This window comes from Scyliorhinus torazame, chromosome 5 (genome assembly GCF_047496885.1).
Source record: "Scyliorhinus torazame isolate Kashiwa2021f chromosome 5, sScyTor2.1, whole genome shotgun sequence".
NCBI classification, from domain to species: Eukaryota; Metazoa; Chordata; class Chondrichthyes; order Carcharhiniformes; family Scyliorhinidae; genus Scyliorhinus; species Scyliorhinus torazame.
The window spans coordinates 120381545-120403587 of record NC_092711.1 but is presented as its reverse complement, the minus strand read 5'-3'; the positions used below and the strand labels follow the sequence as shown (position 1 = coordinate 120403587).

Here is a 22043-nt window from a genome sequence, read left to right as displayed (position 1 = left end):
TGCGAAGAAGAAAAAGTACATCACGTGTAAAACCCAACAAGAACTTCATCCTAAATTTTATACAGTCAATGTAAAAACTCCTGAACCTCAAAGCACAGTAACTCAAATATATACAGACACAGTAAGAACTCCTGAACGTCACAACGCAGAATAACTCCAGTAAGGAGAATCAAACAAGAGTTCAAATTGAGATTCTGAATAAATTTGTTTCCCTCTTCAGGAGAGTTGAAGAATTGATCCTTTTCCCTGACAGACACACAGAGGGGGGCTGGATAGATCAAGCCAAACTGGAGAAACATTTATATAAAACGGATTTCACCCCGTTAAAGGCTGCCTTTTTCTTCGCCAGGTCCGCACTTACGCCTTGGTATAACCGAACGGAGAGGCCTTCCCGGTGCTCCCTGGCCTCCTTCTTAAAATGATGGAACTGAACAATAACCGCACGCGGGGGTTCCCCAGCACGAGGTCTCGGTCGCAATGAGCATGATCTTGCTCCGAGGAGGGGGGTAGGATGTGGCAGTGAGCACATGTTCACCCACCATTTTGGAAATCATGTTCGTGAAATATTCCGTGAAGGGGTTGCCCTCCATCCCCTCAGTCAGACCCATGATCAGGGTGTTTTACATCCGCAAACAATTTTCTAAGTCACTCAACGTAACCCTTAGACGATTTTTAATTTCCACTACTGATGATAGACTGGTTTCCAATGAAGAACTCGATCTGATAAGGCAGTTTCCATTGTCGGAACCTGACAGGGCCTAGTTTTGAGCCCAATTAAATTGGATATCTTAAATTAAAGAATTGACCATTTAAATTAAACTGCGGTCCAAATTTGGAAACCTCCTTCCTCCAGATCATTAATGGAAATATTGTTGCGGGCCAAGAACTGATCCCTGCGATACTCCACTAGTTACATCTTTACACTCTGAAAAGGACCCATTTATTCCAACTCTCTGTTTTCTATGTGACTGCGGCTACAATGAACATTCATCTTCTGAAAGCCCTTGTGTGGCCAGTGACAATGTGTGGCTGTGAAAGCTGCATCATCAAGAAGAGCAACGAGGCTCCAATAAAAGTGTTTGAAATGAACGGACTCAGGACAAATATTCCGTGTGTCACGGACGGCAAAGTGGACGAATGAGTGGGTGCTGGAGAAAGCTGGTGTTCAGAGGAACCTGTTTGAGGCAGTGATATCGAGGAAGCTCACGTATTTTGGACATGTGTTGTGAATAGGAAGGGAGTGGTGTTATATTACTTGGGAATAATATATGATACTCATTTGTTTATGCTGAGTTGAACTTAACTGATGATGAATACTCAAAGTCTTCCAGTGATAACAAATTATTTATTGAATAATCAATTTACTTGCGAGTTTGATTCTTCAATACTTTTACTAGTTGTCAAATTAAACAAGATAAAATTAGATTAACTATGAATATTATACCATACACTGAGTTTACTATACTTCTGTTCTCTAGCTACAACACACCCGAAGATAACAGAAAAACAGATTGAGCTGGTTTATATACTCCCTGTTAGTGTTGCCCTCTAGTGATCATCTGACTATACAGACTGCACATTAACCCTTCATGTATTTACATATACAGAGATCACAACAAGTGGTTGAAAAAAAGGAATGCCAGGCAAAACACCTGGAAATTGTGCACAATGACGGTCTAAGATCGCATGGATGGATAATATCAGAACGTGGACTGGCCTTTCGATGGGACAGGCAGTGAGAGCAGTAGAGAAATCAGTGGAGAAAGATTGTCCAGAGTGAGGCCAACACTCAGAACAAGGACGGATAAAACACAAGACAAGATACCTGTAGTGGTGGGAAAAAGACTATTTACTGGGGGGGTAGATTTGATTGAGGATTGGCTGACTGACAGAAAACAGAGGTTGGGGTAAATGGGTCCTTCTCTAGCTGGTGAAATGTAACTAGCGGGGTGCCACAGGGTTTCAGTCCTCAGACCTCAACTGTTTACAATCTATAATAAATGATCTGCAAGGGGGGGAGACAGTGTAACATAGCAAAATTTGCAAATGACACTAGAATAAGTGGGAGAGAAGGCAGTGAAGAGGAGATAAAGATTTACAGACGGATATAGATAGTCTAGGAGATTGGGCCAAAATTTGGCAGATGGAGTTTAATGTAAAGTGTGAGGTTATCCATTTAGGCCGAAAAAAACAGAAAGGTAAATTATCTAAATGGTAAGCAGATTCAAGATGCATTGGACAGAGGGATCTGGGTGCCTTTGTTCATGAATCGTAGAAAGTCGGTCTGCAGGTACAGCTTGTAATTAAAAAGGCAAATGGGATGTTTGTGTTTATTGCAAAAGGACTGGAGTATAAAAGTAGAGAAGTGTTGTTGCAATTGTAGGGTGTTAGTGAGACCACATCAGGAGTATTGTGTCCAGTTTTGGTCTTCTGATTTGAGGAAGGATGTGGTGGCCTTGGAGACAGTTCAGAGGAGGTTCACCAGATTGATTCCAGGGATGATGGGGTTGGCATACGAGGAGAGATTAAACAGTTTGGGCTTATACACGCCGGAGTTTAGAAGGATGAGAGGGGAACTGATCGAGGTGTATAAAATACTAAATGGGATTGATAAAGTAAACGTAGACCAAATGTTCGTCCTTGTTGGGTAATCTAGAACGAGAGGTCATGGATATAGGTCGAGGGGCGTTGGATTTAGAACCGAGATGAGAAGGAACTACTCTCACAGAGGGTGGATGAATTAATAAATCTCTCCCACATACAGAGCAGGTGAATGGTCTCTCCCCAGTGTGAAGTCGCTGGTGTGTCAGCAGGTTGGATGAATTAACAAATTCCTTCGCACACACGGCGCAGGTAAACGGCTTCTCCCCAGTGTGAACTCGCTGGTGTGTCAGCAGCTTGGATGAATGAATAAATCTCTTCTCACACACTGAGCAGGTGAACAGTTTCTCCTCAGTATGAACTCGCCGGTGTGTCAGTAGGCCGGATGAATCTATGACTATCGACCCCGAATGAAACAACTGACTCACCCGACCTTTCCTAAACCTCACCTGATCCTTCACCCTCAAATGGGTCTCCTGCAGCATCACCACATCAGATTTTAAACTCTTCAAGTGTGCAAAAACTCTCTCTCTGTTCCCCAGACCCCCAAACTCCCTCATGCTCCACATCAGTACTATGCTGGAAGGTTGGGGGGGCTCCCCCCTCCCAGAAACCCCCATTCACTTCCTCTTGCAAACAACTCACCCAGTATCGATCCCCTCCCCCCCACCATTCACATCTCCCAGGTCCATCAAAATCTGCTCAACCAGGCTCCAACAACACGGCCCCTCTTCACACCACTCCCATTCGCTAGCCAACCATCGTTAGTTGGTGCGATGACCCCCACCAGAGCCCCTCCCTTCTCCCCACCCCCTTCCTCAGTAACCTCCCACATGCCCAAAAACCCACTTTCATTAAACCAAAGAACAATACTGAACCTCACCCAGAAAGAAACAAAAAGCAAAACCCAAAACACATGGAAACAAAACCTCCCCCCATTCAAGATGCAGAAAACAAAACCCCCAATCAAATAGAAAACCCTCCCGAAGACAAACGCCATTCCCGCCACCACCAACCGAATACCAACGCTCATCCCAGTCCTTCAGCCTTAACGAACGCCTCGAAATAAATAAAAATCCCTCAAATTGTGAGTCACTCTCAACGTGCAGGTTAGACCACTCCGAATCTCACTCCGCTGCCATACAATGCCGCCTTCATCCATAAAGGCCGCCCACCTTCTCTGCAGCTCCGCCATCAGGTCTTGGTATATTCATATGCCAATGTCTTCCCACACCACACCTCTGCTTCACCCAGCTCAAAACCCTCTCCTTCACGTGGTCGCTGTGGAAGCAGAATATACCTGCCCTTGGTGGCTCATGCGCTTTAGGCTTCGGCCTGAGCGACCAATGTGCCCTGTCCAACCCGTAGCGGGAGGGATCTTCCCCCACCCCCATCAACTCCTCAAACACCCTCACAAAGTACACGATCGGTCTCAGGCCCTCCACCCCTTGGGCAGGCCCACATTTCTCAAATTTTGCCTTCTCGACCTTTCTCCAGGTCCTACACCTTGGCTCTGGGCCCCTTTGTTCACATCCGCCACCCTCCACAGCTCCTCACCCATCGAAGTGAACACTATGTTTAATGCAATTCATGTCCACTCTATTAATCCCTTTAACTGGGCTGGTGTTTAACATCAATGGAAATAAATCTGAACTGTCAGAATGGACATGGTTCATTCCTGGGTGTAGGAATCCAATCCCTGTAATCACATGTGAACTCTCTGGTGTTTCAGATGAGCGGATTGCTGAGTGAATCCTCTATCGCACACGGGGCAGGTAAACGGCTTCTCCCCGGAGTGGATTCGCTGGTGGTTCATCAATTCCCTTCTGCTTTTAAACCTCTTTTCACAGTCAGAACATTGAAATGGTCTCTCATCAGTGTGAACAAGTTTATGTGACCGAAGCTGCGATTTCAAAGTGAACCCCTTCCCACACTCAGTGCAGGTAAAGGGTTTCTCCCCAGTGTGAACTCGCTGGTGATTCCAAAGATTAGATGGACGAGTGAAACTCTTCCCACATTCTGTGCAGGTGAATGCTTTCTCTGCAGTGTGAACTTGCTGGTGACTAAGAAGGAATGTTGATCTAATAAATCCCTTCCCACACACGGAGCAGACGAACGGCCTCTCACCAGTGTGGACAAGCTTGTGATGAGTGAGATGGGAAGAACAAGTGAATCTCTGCCCACACTCAGAGCAGTGGAATGGTCTCTCCCCAGTGTGAACCCGTAGATGTTCAGTGAGATTGGATGAACACCGGAAGCTCTTCCCACACTGAGGGCAAACGTACGGTTTCTCACCAGTGTGAACCCGCTGGTGTGTCGTTAGGCTGGATTCCCAGGTGAATTCCTTTCCACAGGTGGAGCAGGTAAACAGCTTCTCTCTCGTGTGAACACGTTGATGATTAATTAGACCCCCAGCATTCTTATAGCTTTTCCCACAGTCAGAGCAGTTGAAAGTCCTCTCCCTGGTGTGACTGCGTCGATGAATTTCCAGCTCTGACGGGGATCTGAGTCCCTTCCCACAGTCCCCACATTTCCACGGTTTCCCCATGCTGCCGGCGTCCTTGTGTTACCAAGGCAGTGACGTAGTGGTATTGTCACTGGACTAATAATCTAGGGACCCAGGTTCAAATCCCACCGCGGCAGATGGTGAAAATTGAATTCAATAAAGATTTGGAATTCAAAGTCTAATGATGACCATGAAATCATTATCATTTGTTGTAAAAACCCATCTGGATCACTGACGTCCTTCAGGTCTGGCCTACATATGACTCCAGATCCATAGCAATGTGCTTGATTCTGAAATGCCCTCAGGGATGGGCAATAAATGCTTCCACAACCAGCGATGCCCACATCCCATGAACAAATTAAAAAAAAAAAACAGGCTGGACAATCAGTGGAAGCCTTGTCTACACAGAGAACATGTGCACTGTCTCTCCCCACTATGAACGGTGCGATGTTTTTTCAGGCTGCTTAAAGCTCTTTCCACAGTCAGTTCACTGGGACACTCTCACTCGGATGCGTGTTGTGTGGGTCTCGGTGCTTTTCCAGTCACACTGATGTTTCAGATCCTTTCCCACCGATAGAACAGACAAACATTTCTCCTTGCACATTCAAAGGCTGATGCTATTCAGATCCTGATGAACGTGTCAAATCCTCTCCCTCCAATCCCCTGTAAAAGGAATCAACAGTGTCAGGATCACTTTCTTCAAGCATAGACATTCAGAACAAATAATTCTAATTTCTATGGAATATTCTTCCCTCTGTTGTTTCCCTAAATATCACCATAGAATTTACAGTGCAGAAGGAGGCCATTCGGCCCACCGAGTCTGCACCGGCCCCTGGAAAGTGCACCCCACACTATCCCCGTAATCCCACCAAACCTTTTTTGGACACTAAGGGCAATTTTTCATGGCCAATCCACCTAACCTGCACATCTCTAGACTGACACCGGGAGAACGTACAGACTCCACACAGTCAGTGACCCAAGCCTGGAATCGAATCTGGGACGTTGGAGCTGTGAAGTAACTGTGCTAACCACTGTGTGCTACCGTGCTGCCCAATCAAAGTAAAAGAAAGCAAAATCCCCCCCAAAACAAAGAAAGCTCGGGCACGGTGGTTAACAATGCTGCCTCATAGCGCTGAGGACCCAGGATCAATCCCGGCCCCGGGTCACTGTCCATGTGGAGTTTGTACATATTCCCCGTGTCTGCGTGGGTCTCACCCCCACAACCCAAAAAAGATGTGGAGGGTAGGTGGATTGGATGCATTAAATTTCCCCTTAATGGAAAAAAAGAATTGGGTATTTTAAATTTGGAACAAAAATCAAAGGAAAGTTTTTTTAACTAAACCAGAATGTTGCTTTCAGTGTCTCAGAAACACTCTGCACCCTGAGGTAACAACAGTTGTGGAAGGTGTCAAGCGTCCTGGTGGACACCTCGTGGTCCCACACCAGGGCCACCTGAACATGGACAAGACCACGGAAGAGAGGCCAGCAGCCAGAGGAATCCCCACATTCTCCCCCACAGGGCTCACCCATCTGGATCTACAAACCCTACGCTCCGACTGGCCCAGACCCCTCTGTACAGCAAAGCCGACCTTCTGAAAGAGCATCCTGCCAGAGCCCCCCCCCCCCCCCCCCCCAATCCCCACAACGCCAATAACCTGCAGATCTTTGGGTTTTGGGAGGACAGCAGAACACCGGAAGAAACCCATGCAGACACAGGGAAAATGTGTCACAACGACAGCCACCCAAACTATAATTCGAATCCAGGACTCTGTCGCTGAGAGGCAGCAGTGCCAACCACAGTACCGCTAATTAACAATTTTAAACTATTATGAATTGATGTGTTTCCGGGCACTAGGACCCAGTTGGAAAAGGCAGGCATACAAAATGATCAGGGGGTTAGATAGGGTGGACAGTGAGAGCCTTCTCCCGCGGATGGAAATGGCTAGCACGAGGGGACATAGCCTTAAACTGAGGGGTAATAGATATAGGACAGAGGTAGGTTCTTTACGCAAAGATTGGTGAGGCCGTGGAATGCCCTACCTGCAACAGTAGTGAACTCGCCAACATTGAGGGCATTTAAAAGTTTATTGGATAAGCATATCGATGATAATGGCATAGTGTAGGTTAGATGGCTTTTGTTTTTTGACTTCCCATGTCGGTGCAACATCGTGGGCCGAAGGGCCTGTACTGCGCTGCATCGTTCTATGTTCTATGAAACCCTGAAAGTCCTGCCCATTCTCTTACGTCACCCAGACGCCAGCGCTCTTCTCCTGGCTGGACCATCATGGCGGCCGTTCACCCGGGCCGGATCCCAGTCACACACTCGCTACCGCAGGGTCTTATTTAGGATTTGCGGCCTTCACTGGGGAGTTGATAAACTCTCCCCGTCCAGAGGTGACTCCATCACTCCCCCTGGGATTCCATATCCTTACCAGTTTACTGCAGCCCATCTGCACCGACTCTTCCCAATTCCCTCCGACTCGGAACAGAGGATCCACCCAGAGTGCCCCGCGGTTGGCTGGCCCTGGAGCATGCGCACTCAGCACCTGGGCAATGAGAGTTGGATCGCGCGGTTTCTGGTCCGCGGAGGATTGTGGGGATTATGGCCACCATTCATCAGCTGCAGGAAGTCAAGTGTTTTATTGGAGGCTGCCCGCAAATCAGGCCTGAACCAATAATTCTGTTCCTTTCTCTCTACAGATGCGGTCTAATCTGATTTGGGCAGCACGGTAGCATGGTGGTTAGCACAATTGCTTCACAGCTCCAGGGTCCCAGGTTCGATTCCCCGCTGGGTCACTGTCTGTGTGGAGTCTGCACGTTCTCTCAGTGTGTGCGTGGGTTTCCTCCGGGTGCTCCGGTTTCCTCCCACAGTCCAAAGATGTGCAAGTTAGGTGGATTGGCCAAGCTAAATTGCCCTTAGTGTCCAAAATTGCCCTTAGTGCTGGGTGTGGTTACTGGGTTATGGGGATAGGGTGGAGGTGTGGACTTGGGTAGGGTGCTCTTTCCAAGAGCCGGTGCAGACTCGATGGGCCGAATGGCCTCCTTCTGTAAATTCTATGTAATTAGTATGTCCAACATTTGCTCTTCATATTTTGATATGTCAACATCGGCACTGTTTATGCTGGAGTCGCTGGCTAGGCCAGTATTTATTGCCATTCATAACTGCCTTGAGCAGGTGGTGGCGAGCTGCATTGGTGAACAGCTACAGCTCATGTGATGTAGGTACAGCCACAGTGATATTAGGGAGAGAGTTCCTGTTTTGACCCAGCGACAGTGAAGGAACGGCATTATATATCCAATTCAGGATGGTGAGTGGTTTGGAGGGAAGCCTCCAGGCAGTGGGATTTCTACGTACCTGTTGCCGTTATCCTTTTTTAAAAATATATTTTTATTCTCCTTTTTCACATTTTCTCCCAAATTTGGTATCCCACCAAAAATAAACAATAATCAGTAACAAATATGTCAATCCCCATATCAATAACAACGATCCTATCCTCCCACCAAACCCCAAACATTAGCCCGCATGTTCACACAAACAAATGACAAAAAGAAATCAGGAATTACCCATAGTCACCACAAACACACACAGTCCCCCTCCCCCCAAACCTCCCCCCCCCCCCCCCCCCCAAGAAATGTTCGATGTAATCCAATTCTTGAAAGGACATAATGAAAAATGCCCATGAATTGAAGAACCCCTCCATCCTTCCCCTCAGTTCAAACTTAACCTTCTCAAGAGTCAAGAATTCCAACAAGTCCCCCCTCCACGCCAGGGCACAGGATGGAGAGGTTGCTCTCCAATCCATCAGGATCCACCTTCGGGCGATCAACATGGCGAAAGCTACAACATCTTCCTACGCACCTGTTTCCAACCCTGGCTGGTCCGACACCCCGAATATGGCCTCCCGGGCGCCCGGGTCCAGTTTCACGTGCACCACTTTAGAGATTACCCTAAAAACCTCCTTCCAGTAATCCTCCAGCTTTGGACAGGACCAAAACATATGAACATGATTAGCAGGGCCCCCTCGCAACATTTACACACATCTTCTACTCCTTCAAAGAATAGGCTCATCCTCACCCTCGTGAGGTGTGCTCTGTATACCACCTTCAGCTGTATCAGCCCCAACCTTGCACACGAGGTGGAGGCGTTCACTGTCCGGAGCACCTCACACCAGAACCCCTCCTCCATATCCTCTCCCAACACTTTGCTTTGATCCCTTCCAGTGGTGCCTTCTCCTCTTCCAAAATAGCTCTGTAAACCGCCGACACTACCCCCTTCTCCAGTCCCCCTGTCTTCAGCACCTCCTCCAGCAATGTGGAGGCCGGCTCCACTGGGAATCTCTGTATCTCCTTTCTGGCAAAATCTCGAACCTGCATGTATCTAAACATTTCCCCCTGCTCCAGTCCATACGTCGCTTCCAGCTCCTTCAATCCTGAAAACCGACCCCTAAGAAACAAATCTTTTAGTGTCTTAATCCCCCTCTCCTCCCATTTCTGAAAATTTCCATCCCACTTCCCTGGCTCAAATGTGCTGTTATCCTTCATGGTTGTGGGTTTGGAAAGTGCTGCGTAAGGAGCCTTGGTGAGTTCCTAGAATGCATCTTGTAGATGGTACACACTGCTGCCACTGTGCCGGAGGGAGTGAATGTTTCTGGATTGGGTGCCAAGCAAAAGGGCTGCTTTGTCCTGGATGGTATCAAGCTTCTTGAGTGTTGTTGGAGCTGCACTCATCCAGGCAAGTGGAGAGTATTCCGTTACACCCCTGACTTATGCCTTGTAGATATCGGACAGTCTTTGGGCAGTCAGAAGGAAGGTTACTTGCCACTGGATTCCTAGCTTCTGACCTGTTCTTGTCGCAATGGTATTTATATGGCTAGTCCAATTCAGGTTCTGGTCAATGGTAACCCCCCCAAGATTTTTATAGTGTTTTATTACAGATGTTGCTCACAGAACAGAGTCGAGAAACACAGACCAATTAAAGGCTGTGTTTAAAGTCAGCAAAACTATTTCTGTTGAGACTTTTTAATCCTTTTTACGTCTACAATATTTTAAAATGGGGGAGGTGGTGGCATAGTGATATTGTTACTGAACTAGAAACCCAGAGTACTCTGGCATCCCGGGTTTAGGGCAGCACGGTAGCACAAGTGGATAGCACTGTCACTTCACAGCGCCAGGGTCCCAGGTTCGATTCCCTGCTGGGTCACTGTCTGTGTGGAGTCTGCACGTTCTCCCCGTGTCTGCGTGGGTTTCCTCCCACAGTCCAAAGACGTGCAGGTTAGGTGGATTGGCCGTGATAAATTGCCCTTAGTGACCAAAAAAGGTTAGGAGGGGTTATTGGGTTACGGGGATAGGGTGGAAGTGAGGGCTTAAGTGTGTCGGTGCAGACTCGATGGGCCGAATGGCCTCCTTCTGCACTGTATGTTCTATGTCTATGTCTAAATCCTGCCACTGCGGATGGTGAAATTTAAATTCAGTAAAAATATGAAATTAAAAAAGTGATGACCATGAAACCATTCTCGATAGTTCTAAAAAGCCATCTGGTTCACGCATGTCCTTTAGGGAAGGAAATCTGTCATCCTTACCTGGTCTGGCCTATATGTGACTCCAGACCACAGCAATGTGGTTGACTCTTAACTGTCCCCCGAGGGATGGGCAATAAATGCTGACACTGCCTGCGGCGCCCACGTCCCATGAACAAATAAACAAAGTTAATTATTGGAACAAGGGCATCACTAACATGACCAGTAACTCACCAAGCCTCATCTGAAAATACCTTCCAAACCCCCCAATTTACAAGGATATGGACAGCAGGAACATGGGAACATTACAACCTGCAATTACCCTTCCAAGCCATACACCATTCTGACTTGGAGGTATTTTGCCATGCCTTCACTGTCTCTGGGCTAAAGTCCTAGAATTCCTTTCCTAGCAGCACTATGGGTACACCAACAGTATTGAGACTGCAACGATTAATGAAGGAAGTTCACCCCCAACTTTGGACGGACAATTAGGGATTAACAACAAATGCTGTTTTTTCAACAATGCTTTCATCCCATGAAAAAATTAAAACAATCTATTGACAATCAGCAGTTTCCCCTTGTGTCTTCTCACACACTGAGCAGATGAACAGCCTCTCCCCAGTTTGACTCCACTGGTGATTAAGTGGATATCCAAGTGAAACCTTTCCCACAGAAAGAGCAGGTGAAAGGTCTCGCCCTGATCGGCTGAAGCCTCGCCCACACTCACAACATGTCGCTCTTCCGCATCTTCACCAGTTTGGAGATATGACAAACAAGACTCACCATCGCTATCACTGCGCATGCTCCAAAGACCGGGCGGTACTGCTCTCCTGTGGTGTGAATAGAGGACATTCCCCACCGTGGGGGATACTGGGTATAAGCATTGCTATTGAAAGTTAAAACCAGTGAACAGTGAATTTTTTTGATATCATTTGACGAATGGGTGCGCTGGGGCGGGAATCAATAAAATTAAGAACCAAATTTCACAGCTACCCAAGTAAACCTTTCCTTCAGGTAATTTGGACATTCTGAATTTTCCCTCTCTGTACCTGAACAGGCGCCGGAGTGTGGCGACATAGGAGATTTTCACAGTAACTTCATTGCAGTGTAATGTAAGCCTACTTGTGGCAATAATAATGATGATTATTATTATTACACATAAGCCAGTGGTTCTTTCTATCCAGGGGTCTTTTAATGTTCCTGAGTCATGAATCTGGCCTGAACTCGATTGTGTAATAATAATAATCATTATTATCACAAGTAGGCTATGAGAGGTCTCTGAAATGCAGGAGAGATTAAATGGTGAAAGGGATGCAAGGCAAATGAGATGGTAATCGGAAATATATAACACTGGAGGAGCAGAAGTTGCCTCGATTTAAATATTGAGAACACTAAACCCATTCTCTTCCGTCCCCTCTACAAACTCCATTCCTGTCCCTGCCAAATGTCTGATGCTGAAGCAGACTGTTGACAACCCTGGTGAAATATTTCACCCCTGATGAGTTTCCAAACACATACTAACATTACCACCAATATCATCTATTTCCACCTCAGTAACATAGCCCGACTCCGTCTTATTGTCTTTTTATCTGCTGCAGAAACTATCATTCATTCTTTTGTTACCTCTCGACCAAATTATTCTAACACACTCCCAGCCGACCTCCAACATTAAACAACCTGCTCCAGCCCATCCAAAACTCTGCTACCCATGTGTTTACTAACACCAAATCTTGTTTACCCATCCCCTGTGCTCACTGACCTACAAACGATTCCTTTTAAGAAGCACTGAAAGATGAAATTTCCCATTCTTCTTTTCCTATAGTTGTGATCATCCTGATCTCTGTAATCTCTTCCAAACATACTCCTTTGAGATCTCAGCAGTCATTTAATACTGGGCACTATAGCATTCCTGAGTTTAATGGTTAGTGGCTAGCACAATTGCTTCACAGCTCCAGGGTCCCAGATTCGATTCCCAGCTTGGGTCACTGTCTGTGCGGAGTCTGCATGTTCTCCCCGTGTGTGCGTGGATTTTCTCCGGGTGCTCCCACAGTCCAAAGATGTGCAGGTTAGGTGGATTGGCTATGCTAAATTGCCCTTCGTGTCCAAAATTGCCCTTAGTGTTGGGTGGGGATACTGGGTTATGGGGATAGGGTGGAGGTGTGGTTTTGGGTAGGGTGCTTTTTCACAGAGCCGGTGCAGACTCGATGGGCCGAATGGCCCATTCTATATTCTGTAAATTTTATGAAATCGCTCCACCATTACTGGCCTTTTATGATTTGAGTTGGCCAAAAGCTCTGGAGTTTCCTCCTAAAAACTCTCTGACTATCTAACTCACTTTCCTCCATTAAGATTCTCCTTAAAAATTAATATCTCCTCATGTGGCTCAGTGCCAATTGTTATTTTTAAGTTTTATTTTGTTCAAGGCACAATATAAATACGAATTATTGTCACTGCTCTAGACATGTATCATTGTCGTGTCTCATAAATAAGAATTTGTAACTCAGAGTGAAACAGTTTGATGGACATTCTGACTTAGAGAAACACTTCAAAAAATGTTGCCCCCAACAATGATGGCGACTGAGCCTGCGCTCTGCTGTTGGTGACCCAATAAAGATGGCGGCCGCGTCTGTGCACCGCTGCAGGTGAGCAAGAGAAAATGGCGGCCGCATAGTATCGTGTGTGAGAGAAAGTTGCAGACCCCGCTCAGGTTCCCGGGTACCGGTAGGTGATTTTTCTGAGTTTTCGGTTTGTATAACATATATTGGAAGTGTGTTCAACGACTCTCCTGATCCATCTCTCCCTCCGTCATGCCATTCCCACCTTTACGGATTATGGATCCGAGAAAGAACCTTTTCTGCGTCGCCATTAGTCACACTGCGCATGCTTCACTCCGCCTTATCCGGTTCACCGGCCCCGCCCCCTCGTCCGCTCCTGCCATCAATCATTGCCCTGGCATTGTGAGGTGTCAGGTGAGAGGTCACTGACGGGGGGCGGGGTTTACAAATCCCCAGTGCGGCCCAGGCCGAATGTGAAACAATAAACATTCTCCACGCTCACTAGCTGCCGCTTTCGTCTTCTCTCCAAAAGCAACCTCACAGAGCCCCGGGGGCGGGGGGGGACTGGGAACTGGGACTGACCCAGTGACAATGTCACTGCATTAGTGGGAAAGTTTAATGTAACTCCTCCTGTTCCAAAAGGCAGAAAGTAGGAAATTAGTTAGTTTAACGCCTGTTGTTGGGTAACTACAGTGGTTAGCTCTGTTGCTTCACAGCTCCAGGGTCCCAGGTTCGATTCCAGGCTGGGTCACTGTGTAGAGTCTGCACGTCCTCCATGTGGCTGTGTGGGTTTCCTCCCACAAGTCCCGAAAGACCTGCTGTTGGGTGGATTGGACATTCTAAATTCTCCCTCCATGCACGTGGGCACGGTAGCACTGTGGTACATAGTTGCTGCACAGCTCAAGGGTCCCAGGTTCGATTCCTGGCTTGGGTCACTGACTGTGTGGCGTTTGCACTTGCACTTTCTCCCCGTGTCTGTGTGAGTTTCCTCCGGGTACTCCGGTTTCCTCCCAAAGTCCATAAATATGCAGGTTAGGTGAATTGGCCATGCTAAATTGCCCTTAATGTCCAAAAAGGTTAGGTGGGGATATGGTGGATGTGTGGGCTTAGGTAGGGTACTCTTTCCAAGGGCTAGTGCAGACTCGATGGGCCGAATGGCCTTCTTCTGCACTGTAGATTCTATGATGTACCCCAACTAGGGGATTTTCACAGTGACTTCATTGCAGTGTTAATGTAAGCCTACTTGTGACAATAAAGATTATTTATTATCATTACTGGACATTTGGAAAGTCAATCTGCAAGTCAGAAAGGTTTTATGAAGGGAAAATAGTGTCTGCCTCATTTGTTGGTGTTCTTGGAAGATGTAACAAGGCAAGTGGATAATGGGGGTCCTGTTGATTGTATTTGGACTTCCAGAATGCATTTGATAAGGTGTCACACAAAAGGTAATAGACAAGAAAGATCCCACGGGATTGAGAGGTAATATATCAGCTTGGATAGAGGATTGGCTAACCAACAGACAGCAGAGCGTGGGGATGAATCTGTTTTTTTTCAGGTTGGCCAGCTGTAACTTGTGGTGTGCCCCAGGGTTTGGCCCTCGGCCCCACCTATTTACAACCTATATTAATGACCATGGGACAGATAGAATGCACGAGAGCCAAATTTGCAGCTAACACTGAAATATGTGGGGAAGCAAGTTGCAATGAGGATAAGAAACAAACATATGGATAGGTCAGGTGAGTGGATCAAAATTTGTCAGATGGAATTTAACGTGCATAAGTGTGTGGTTATCCATTTTGGTCAGAGAAATAAAAAGGCAACTTATTATCTAAATGGAGAGACATTTCAAAATGCTTTTGTACAGAGGGATCTGGGTGCCCTCGTGCACGAATCGCAGACAGTCTGCAGGTGCAGCAGGTAAGACAAATGGAATGTTGGCGTTCATTGCTAATGGGATAGAGTATAAAGTAGGGCAGTGCTGTTGTAACTGTATAGGGTGTGGTGAGAGCACATCTGGAGTACTGCACACAGAACTGCTCCCTTGGACAACAACATGAGAATGTTCACTGCATTGATTCCGAGGATGAACAAGTTGTCTTGTGAAGACAGATTTGGGCAGTTTAGGCCTATACTCGCTGGAGTTTGGAAGAATGAGAGGAGATATAATTGAGGTACATAAGATGCGAAATGGGATTGACGGGGTACATGTAGAGCCAATGTTTCCCCTTGTTAGACATTCTAGACGGAGAGGCTGAAGGGTGACAGATTTAAAACCGAAATCAGAAGGAGTAACTTCACCCCAGGGGTTGTGAATCTGTGGAATTCTCTACCCCAGAGTGCAGTGGATGCCGGAACATTAAATATATATAAAGGAGAAGTTAGATAAGTTTTTAATTAGTAGAGGAACAAAGGGTTATGGGGAATCGGCAGGAAGGTGGAGATCAGGCCCAGTTGAGATCAACCATGATCATATTGAATGATGGATTGAGCTCGAGGGCCTGAATTGCCTACTCCTGCTCCTAGTTCTTATGTTTTATTTCAAAGAGGCTGGAGTCTAAAAGCAAAGTGGTGTTGCTGCAACTGTACAAGCTACCGGAGAGGCCACATATAGAACACTGTACACAGTCTTGGTCCCCTTATTTAAGGTATATTATCATTGGAGGCAGTACAGAGGAGGTTTACGGGGATGCTCTGGGCATGGAGGGACTGCCAAATGAGGAAAGAATTTCTTCTCTCAAATAGTGGTGAATCTTGGAATTATTTACCCCAGGAAATGTGGAGGCTGAGTCTTTTGATCAGTTGCAAGGCTGAGATCAATAGGTTTTTAATGGTTTGTGGAATTAAAGGTAATAGAGAGAAGATAGGAAAGTGGATTTAGTGAGTGTGAGATCAGCTGTGATCTTATTAAATGGTGGAGCAGCTCAAAGGGCTGAACGGCTGACTCCTGTCCCTATTTTTTCTGTTCTGTTTGTTGGTAAAGATTTCTGGAATCTGTGTGACTGGAGAATCGCTGAGATACATAAAATCCTGGTTAGGCACCACCTGGACTGCTGTCATTTTTTTTTTTTAAATGCTGGAAATCTGCAGCATATTGGGCAAAGTCTCTGGAGAGATACAGAGTTAATGTTTCAGGTCAGCATGATCTTTCATAGATCAAGAATAGTGTCCCCATTAGGGACAAAGGGGGAAATCTGTGGGTGGAGCCAGAGGACCGTGGTCAGGTGTTGAACAAATACTTCACATCTGTCTTCACCCAAGAGAATGAGGAGGTAGATATGGAACTCGGGCAGAGAGACTGAGGTTCCTGAGCAAATTGACTTGGGGAGTGACATAGAATTGGAGGTATTGGCAGTCTTAAAAGTGGACAAAGCATGTCTTTTAGGACTTGTGGGAGGAAACCAGTGCACCCGGCTGAAACTGGCGCACCCAGCGGAAACCCACGCAGACACGGGGAGAACGTGCAGACTCCGCACAGACAATGACCCAAGCCAGGAATCGGACCCGGGAACCTGTGGCTGTGAAGCAACAGTGCTAACCACTGTGCTACCCTGCGCTGTATTCAAAAAGGCTAATGAAATGGTGGCATTTATGGCTAGAGGATTGGAGTATAAAGTCACAAGTTATGCTCCACTTATACAAAACCCTGGGAAGACCCCACTTGGGGGCTGTGAGCAGTTCTGGACACCAAACCTCAGGAAGGATATTTTGGCCTTGGAGGGAGTGCAACACAGGTTTATTAAAACAATATCCCACAATATCTGGATTACGGGGCTTAAGTTAAGAGGAGAGATTACACAAATTAGGCCTGTTTTTGCTAGAATTTAGAAGGTTAAGGTGTAATCTGATTGAAGTATTTATGATATTAACAGGGAAAGACAGGGTAAATAAAGATAAACTATTTCCACTGGTTGGAGATTCTAAAACTCGGGATCATTGTCTAAAAATCAGGACTCGACTGTTCAGGAGAGATGTTGGGAAGAACCTCTTCACATACAGTGTGGGAGAGGTTTGGAACTCTCTCCCACAAACAGCAGGTGAAGCTGGATCAGTTAATTTTATATCTGAAATAGATAGACTTTTGTTCAGCAAAGATATTCAGGGATATGGAGTTAGGTCACAGATCAGCCATGATCTCACTAAATGGCAGGACAGACTCGAGGGGCTGAATGGCCTACTCCTGTCCCGATGTTTAGGGGGCTGTTTAGCACAGGGCTAAATTGCTGGCTTTTGAAAGCACACCAAGGCAGGCCAGCAGCACAGTTCAATTCCCGTAACAGCCTCCCCGAACAGGCGCCGGAATTTCACAGTAACTTCATTGAAGCCTACTTGTGACAATAAGCGATTTTCATTTCATTTCATTTTCATGTGTATTTCTGTGATTCTGAAATTCAGACAACACCATGAAAGGGAAAGAGTTTGGATTAGATCTGAGTTAGTCCGAGCTGCAAACCATCCCTCCAGATCATTGCCCTTCATGGATTTAATGAAGGCCAAGGCAATAGTTGGATTATTGAAAGACTTGACTGAATTGTTGGATACTATTTTTCAGGTCTCAGGATAAAGCATAACGGAATTCACTCCCCACAGCCTTGAGCTGTCTTTGAACTTCATTGAAGCCTCGACGCTTCGTTTGTGTTGCTGAAAAGTCTTGAATCCTCCCTCCCTCCTGGGGCCAGGTGCCACCTCACCGTACCCATCTCCAGGACCTTCTGGCGATCTTTCCAGTTGTGGAAGTGAATGATTTCAGGCCTGGGATGAAAAATATCCCTCAGCCTCAAAGACAGGATACGATGAACCCTTTCTAATTTGAAACACCCAGGCTTCACGTCCAGCTTGAGAAAATAATAATAATCTTTATTATTTTCACAAGTTCACACTGTAATGAGGTTACTGTGAAAATCCCCTAGTCGCCACACTCTGGCGCCTGTTCGGATGGACTGAGGGAGAATTCAGAATGTCCAATTCGCCTAACAAGCATGTTTTTTGGGACCAGTGGGAGGAAACCGGAGCACCCAGAGGAAACCCGCGCAGACACGGGAGAACGTGCAGACTCCGCATAGACAGTGACCCAAGCCAAAAATTGAACCAGAGTCACTGATGCTGTGAAGCAACAGTGCTAGCCACTGCGCTACTGTGGCGCCCAGCATGGCAGCCAGTCCCGAAGACCCTAACGGGAGCCTTACCCTCCACACTTTCTGACAGGCCGACGACTCGGATGTTCTTTGTCCGACCCTCGATTCTCCAAATCCTCCAGGACCTCCGCCAGCCACTCGGCTGGTTTTCAAAGGATTGAATTTCGACGGAGACATCTTGCTGAATGTTCAGATTCTCTCCTCCGGATCGTTGAGCCGCTTCATGGCATTTTGTAGCTGGTCCTCATGAATACACAGATACTTTTTTTTTTAAAAAAATTTTTTTAATTCTCCTTTTTCACATTTTCTCCCAAATTCACACCCAACACTGAACAATAATCAATAATGAATGTAATGTCAATCCCCATATAAATAACAACGATCCCATCCTCCCACCAAACCCCAAACATTAGGCCGCATGTTAACATAAACAATTGGCAAAAAGGATCAGGAATCACCCATAGTCACCATTAACACATACCACCACCACCCCCACCCCCACCCCCCCCCCCCCCCCCCCGCCCCCACTGTTCGATGTGATCCAATTCATAATGAATAACGCCCATGAATTGTAGAACCCCTCCATCCTTCCCCTCAGTTCAAATTTGACCTATTCAAGCGTCAGGAATTCCAGCAGGTCCCCCCGCCACACCAGGGCACATGGTGGAGATCTCTCAACCCTAATAGGATCCTCATTCGGGCAATCAACGAGGCGAAGGCTACAGCATCTGCCTCCGCGCCCGTTTCCAACCCCGGCTGGTCTGACACTCCGAATATGGCTTCCCGAGGGCCCAGGTCCAGCTTCACGTGCACCACTTTAGAGATTACCCTAAAAACCTCTGTCCAGTAATCCTCCAGCTTTGGGCAGGACCAAAACATATGAACGTGGTTTGTGGGACCCCCCCGGCACCCCTCTGCAACGTTCACACACATTTTCTACCCCCTCAAAGAGCCGGCTCATCCTCGCCCTTGTAAGATCCGCTCTATATACCACCTTCAGCTGTATCAGCCCCAACCTCTCACTCGAGATGGAGGCGTTCACCCTCCAAAGCACCTCACACCAGAACCTCTCCTCTATATCCTCTCCCAACTCTTCCTCCCACTTTGCCTTGATCCCTTCCAGTGGCGTCTTCTCCTCCTCCAAAATAGCCCTGTAAACCACTGACACTAACCCCTTCTCCAGTCCCCTGTCGTCAGCTCCTCCTCCAACAATGTGGAAGCTCTGCATCTCCTTTCTGGCAAAGTCTCAAACCTGCATGTATCTAAATATTTCCCCCTGCTCCAGCCCATACTTCGCTCCGAACTCCTTCAATCCAGCAATCCCACAAGAAACAAATCTTTTAGTGTCCTGATTCCTTTCTCCTCCCATCTCTGAAAATTTACATCCCACTTCCTTTGCTCAAATCTATGGTTCCCCCGCATTGGCATTTTGCTTGACCCCGCCCCCAACCTGAAGTGCTGTCGAAACTGCCTCCAAATTCTCAATAAATCTATTACTACCGGACTCCCTGAGTATCTCCCCGGGGCCATCGGGAGCGGCGCTGTCGCTAGCGCCTTCAATTCTGACCCCCAACCCAAACTCTCCTCCATTCTGACCCATTGGGAGTCAACCCCTCTGACCCAGCTCTGTACCTTCTCCACATTCGCCGTCCAGTAATAATACATCAGGTTCAGAAGACCCAAAGCCCCTGCCTGCCTTTCTCTCTGTAGTAGCACCTTTTAAAATCTGGCCACCTTCCCTCCCCATATGAGTGAGGTAATCATCCCTTCAATCTCTCTGAAAAATGCAGGAAAATTGGCAGGCATTGAAAAATAAACAGGAATTGTGGCAGCACATTCATTTTAACTGCCTCTACCCGACCCGTCAGTGACCGAGGGAGACCATCGTGTTGTGTTATATACTCTAGGATAACACAGGCTGCAACTCGATGCAGCTTTGACCAAAAGATACTCCAGACTTTGAAGTAAGTTCAATGTGATTTATTGAACCATCAGCACAGTTCTCTATGAGTTTGACTCTGCTGATAATCTTGCTATAGCAACTCAGACTAACTAAGCAGTCTGCTCTAAACCACGTGGTGGGTGTGATGCTTCTGATCTGTCCCTGACCTACTCGCTAAGTGTCACCTGTGGAAAGAGACCGAGCTTGTGTGCCCTGTCCTTGTATATGGGTTGTGTAATGCTCCCTTGTGGTAGTGTCACCTCTGGGTGTCTTGACTGCCCATTGGTCGTGTCCTATTCTATGTGTTCATTAGCTGTATGTCTGCATGCCATGACGTCTCTGATGTTCCCCCTAGTGTTTACTTAGTCGTAGTATATTTACATGAACCCTTGTGTATTTACAGTGACGCATATCACCACACATCCCTCCTTGCTAGGTCAGCTTTCACCCTCCCCACCAAACTAGAAATGTTGCATCTACGGAGCGCCCCCCCACCCCCCCAATTCCGAGCAACCTGCACCCCCAGGTATCTAAAGTAAGTCCCTGCCTTACGGAATGGCAGCCCCCCCTCTCCCCCCCCCCCCCCCCACCCCCGGCCGAGACACCACAAAATATTTGTGTCTAGATTTAATTTGTACCCCGAGAAAGACCCAAACACCCGAAGCAGTTCCAGTATTTCCCCCTATTGACACACCCGATTCCGACACGTATAATAACAAGTCATCGGCATACCAGGATACCCGAAGCTCTATCCCCCCCACCACACTATCCCTTTCCATACCTCCGAACTTCTTAATGCGATGGCCACTGGCTCAATCGCGAGTGCAAACAGCAGGGGGGGGACATAGGACATCCCTGCCTCGTCCCATGGTGGAGAGGAAGGTATTCTGAACTGATGTTATTTGTGCGCACAGTAAGAAGTCTTACAACACCAGGTTAAAGTCCAACAGGTTTGTTTCAAACACTGGCTTTCGGAGCACTGCTCCTTCCTCAGGTGAATGCTGAGGAATTCCTTTCACCTGAGGAAGGAGCAGTGCTCCGAAAGCCAGTGTTTGAAACAAACCTGTTGGACTTTAACCTGGTGTTGTAAGACTTCTTACTGTGCTCACCCCAGCCCAATGCCGGCATCTCCACATCATAGTTATTTGTGCGGACACTGGCCCTCGGCTCCTTTACCCAGCCCACAATTCTGGTCCCATTCCAAACTGCTCTGGAACTGCCATCAGGTACCCCCATTCTATGAAATGAAAATCGCTTATTGTCACGAGTAGCCTTCAATGAAGTTACTGTGAAAAGCCCCTAGTCGCCACATTCCGGCGCCTGTACGGGGAGGCTGGTACGGAGGCTGGTCTACCCGGTCAAACGCCTTCTCGGCATCCAATGCTACAACCACCTCTGTTTCCTTCCCCTCCGCCGGTGCCATAACCACATTCAATACCCTCCTAATGTTCGAAAAGAGCTGCCTCCCTCTCTCAAACCCCGCCTGATCTTCACCTATCACCTTCAGGAGGCACTCCTCCAGCCTACCTGCCAGTACCTTCGCCAATATCTTTGCGTCCACGTTTAACAGTGATATGGGCCTATACGACCCACACTCCGCCAGACCCGTATTTTTCTTAAGTAACAGGGAAATCGATATACCTGCCCCACTCCCTATCGCTTCCTCAAACATCCCCACCATCAGCGGTACCAGCTTACTTCTGAATTTTTTATAATATTCCACCGGAAGCCACCTTCCCAGACTGCATCTCCCAATCTCATCTTTTATCTCCTGCTTCACTAACCCCCCTC

The 22043-nt window shown here is 47.2% G+C and overlaps 3 protein-coding genes across 5 annotated transcripts in view; 1 reads left to right on the top strand and 2 right to left on the bottom strand.

Moving 5' to 3' along the window:
- LOC140421745 (uncharacterized) overlaps positions 1 to 22043 on the bottom strand; it is a 354082-nt gene that overhangs the window by 148721 nt on the left and 183318 nt on the right. The gene's annotated exons all lie outside the window — the stretch shown is intronic.
- Positions 1 to 22043, top strand: part of LOC140417895 (uncharacterized) — a 217435-nt gene that overhangs the window by 176481 nt on the left and 18911 nt on the right. The window lies entirely within an intron of this gene.
- Positions 3444 to 13500, bottom strand: LOC140421760 (uncharacterized). 2 transcript variants are annotated; one of them, XM_072506621.1, is made up of 2 exons: positions 12383 to 13500; positions 3444 to 5770 (listed from the first exon to the last, which is right to left on the bottom strand). In XM_072506621.1, exon 2 carries the CDS (start codon positions 5147 to 5149, stop codon positions 4307 to 4309), a length of 843 nt encoding a protein of 280 aa, XP_072362722.1. In that variant the 5' UTR covers positions 5150 to 5770; positions 12383 to 13500; the 3' UTR covers positions 3444 to 4306. The 2 variants fall into 2 exon arrangements, with proteins under 2 accessions (XP_072362722.1, XP_072362721.1); XM_072506620.1 differs by lacking the exon at positions 12383 to 13500 and adding an exon at positions 7540 to 7621.

Bases quoted from the DNA above. Each gene is read 5' to 3' on its own strand.
- LOC140421760 (XM_072506621.1), bottom strand. From the start codon at position 5,149: ATGGGGAAACCGTGGAAATGTGGGGACTGTGGGAAGGGACTCAGATCC.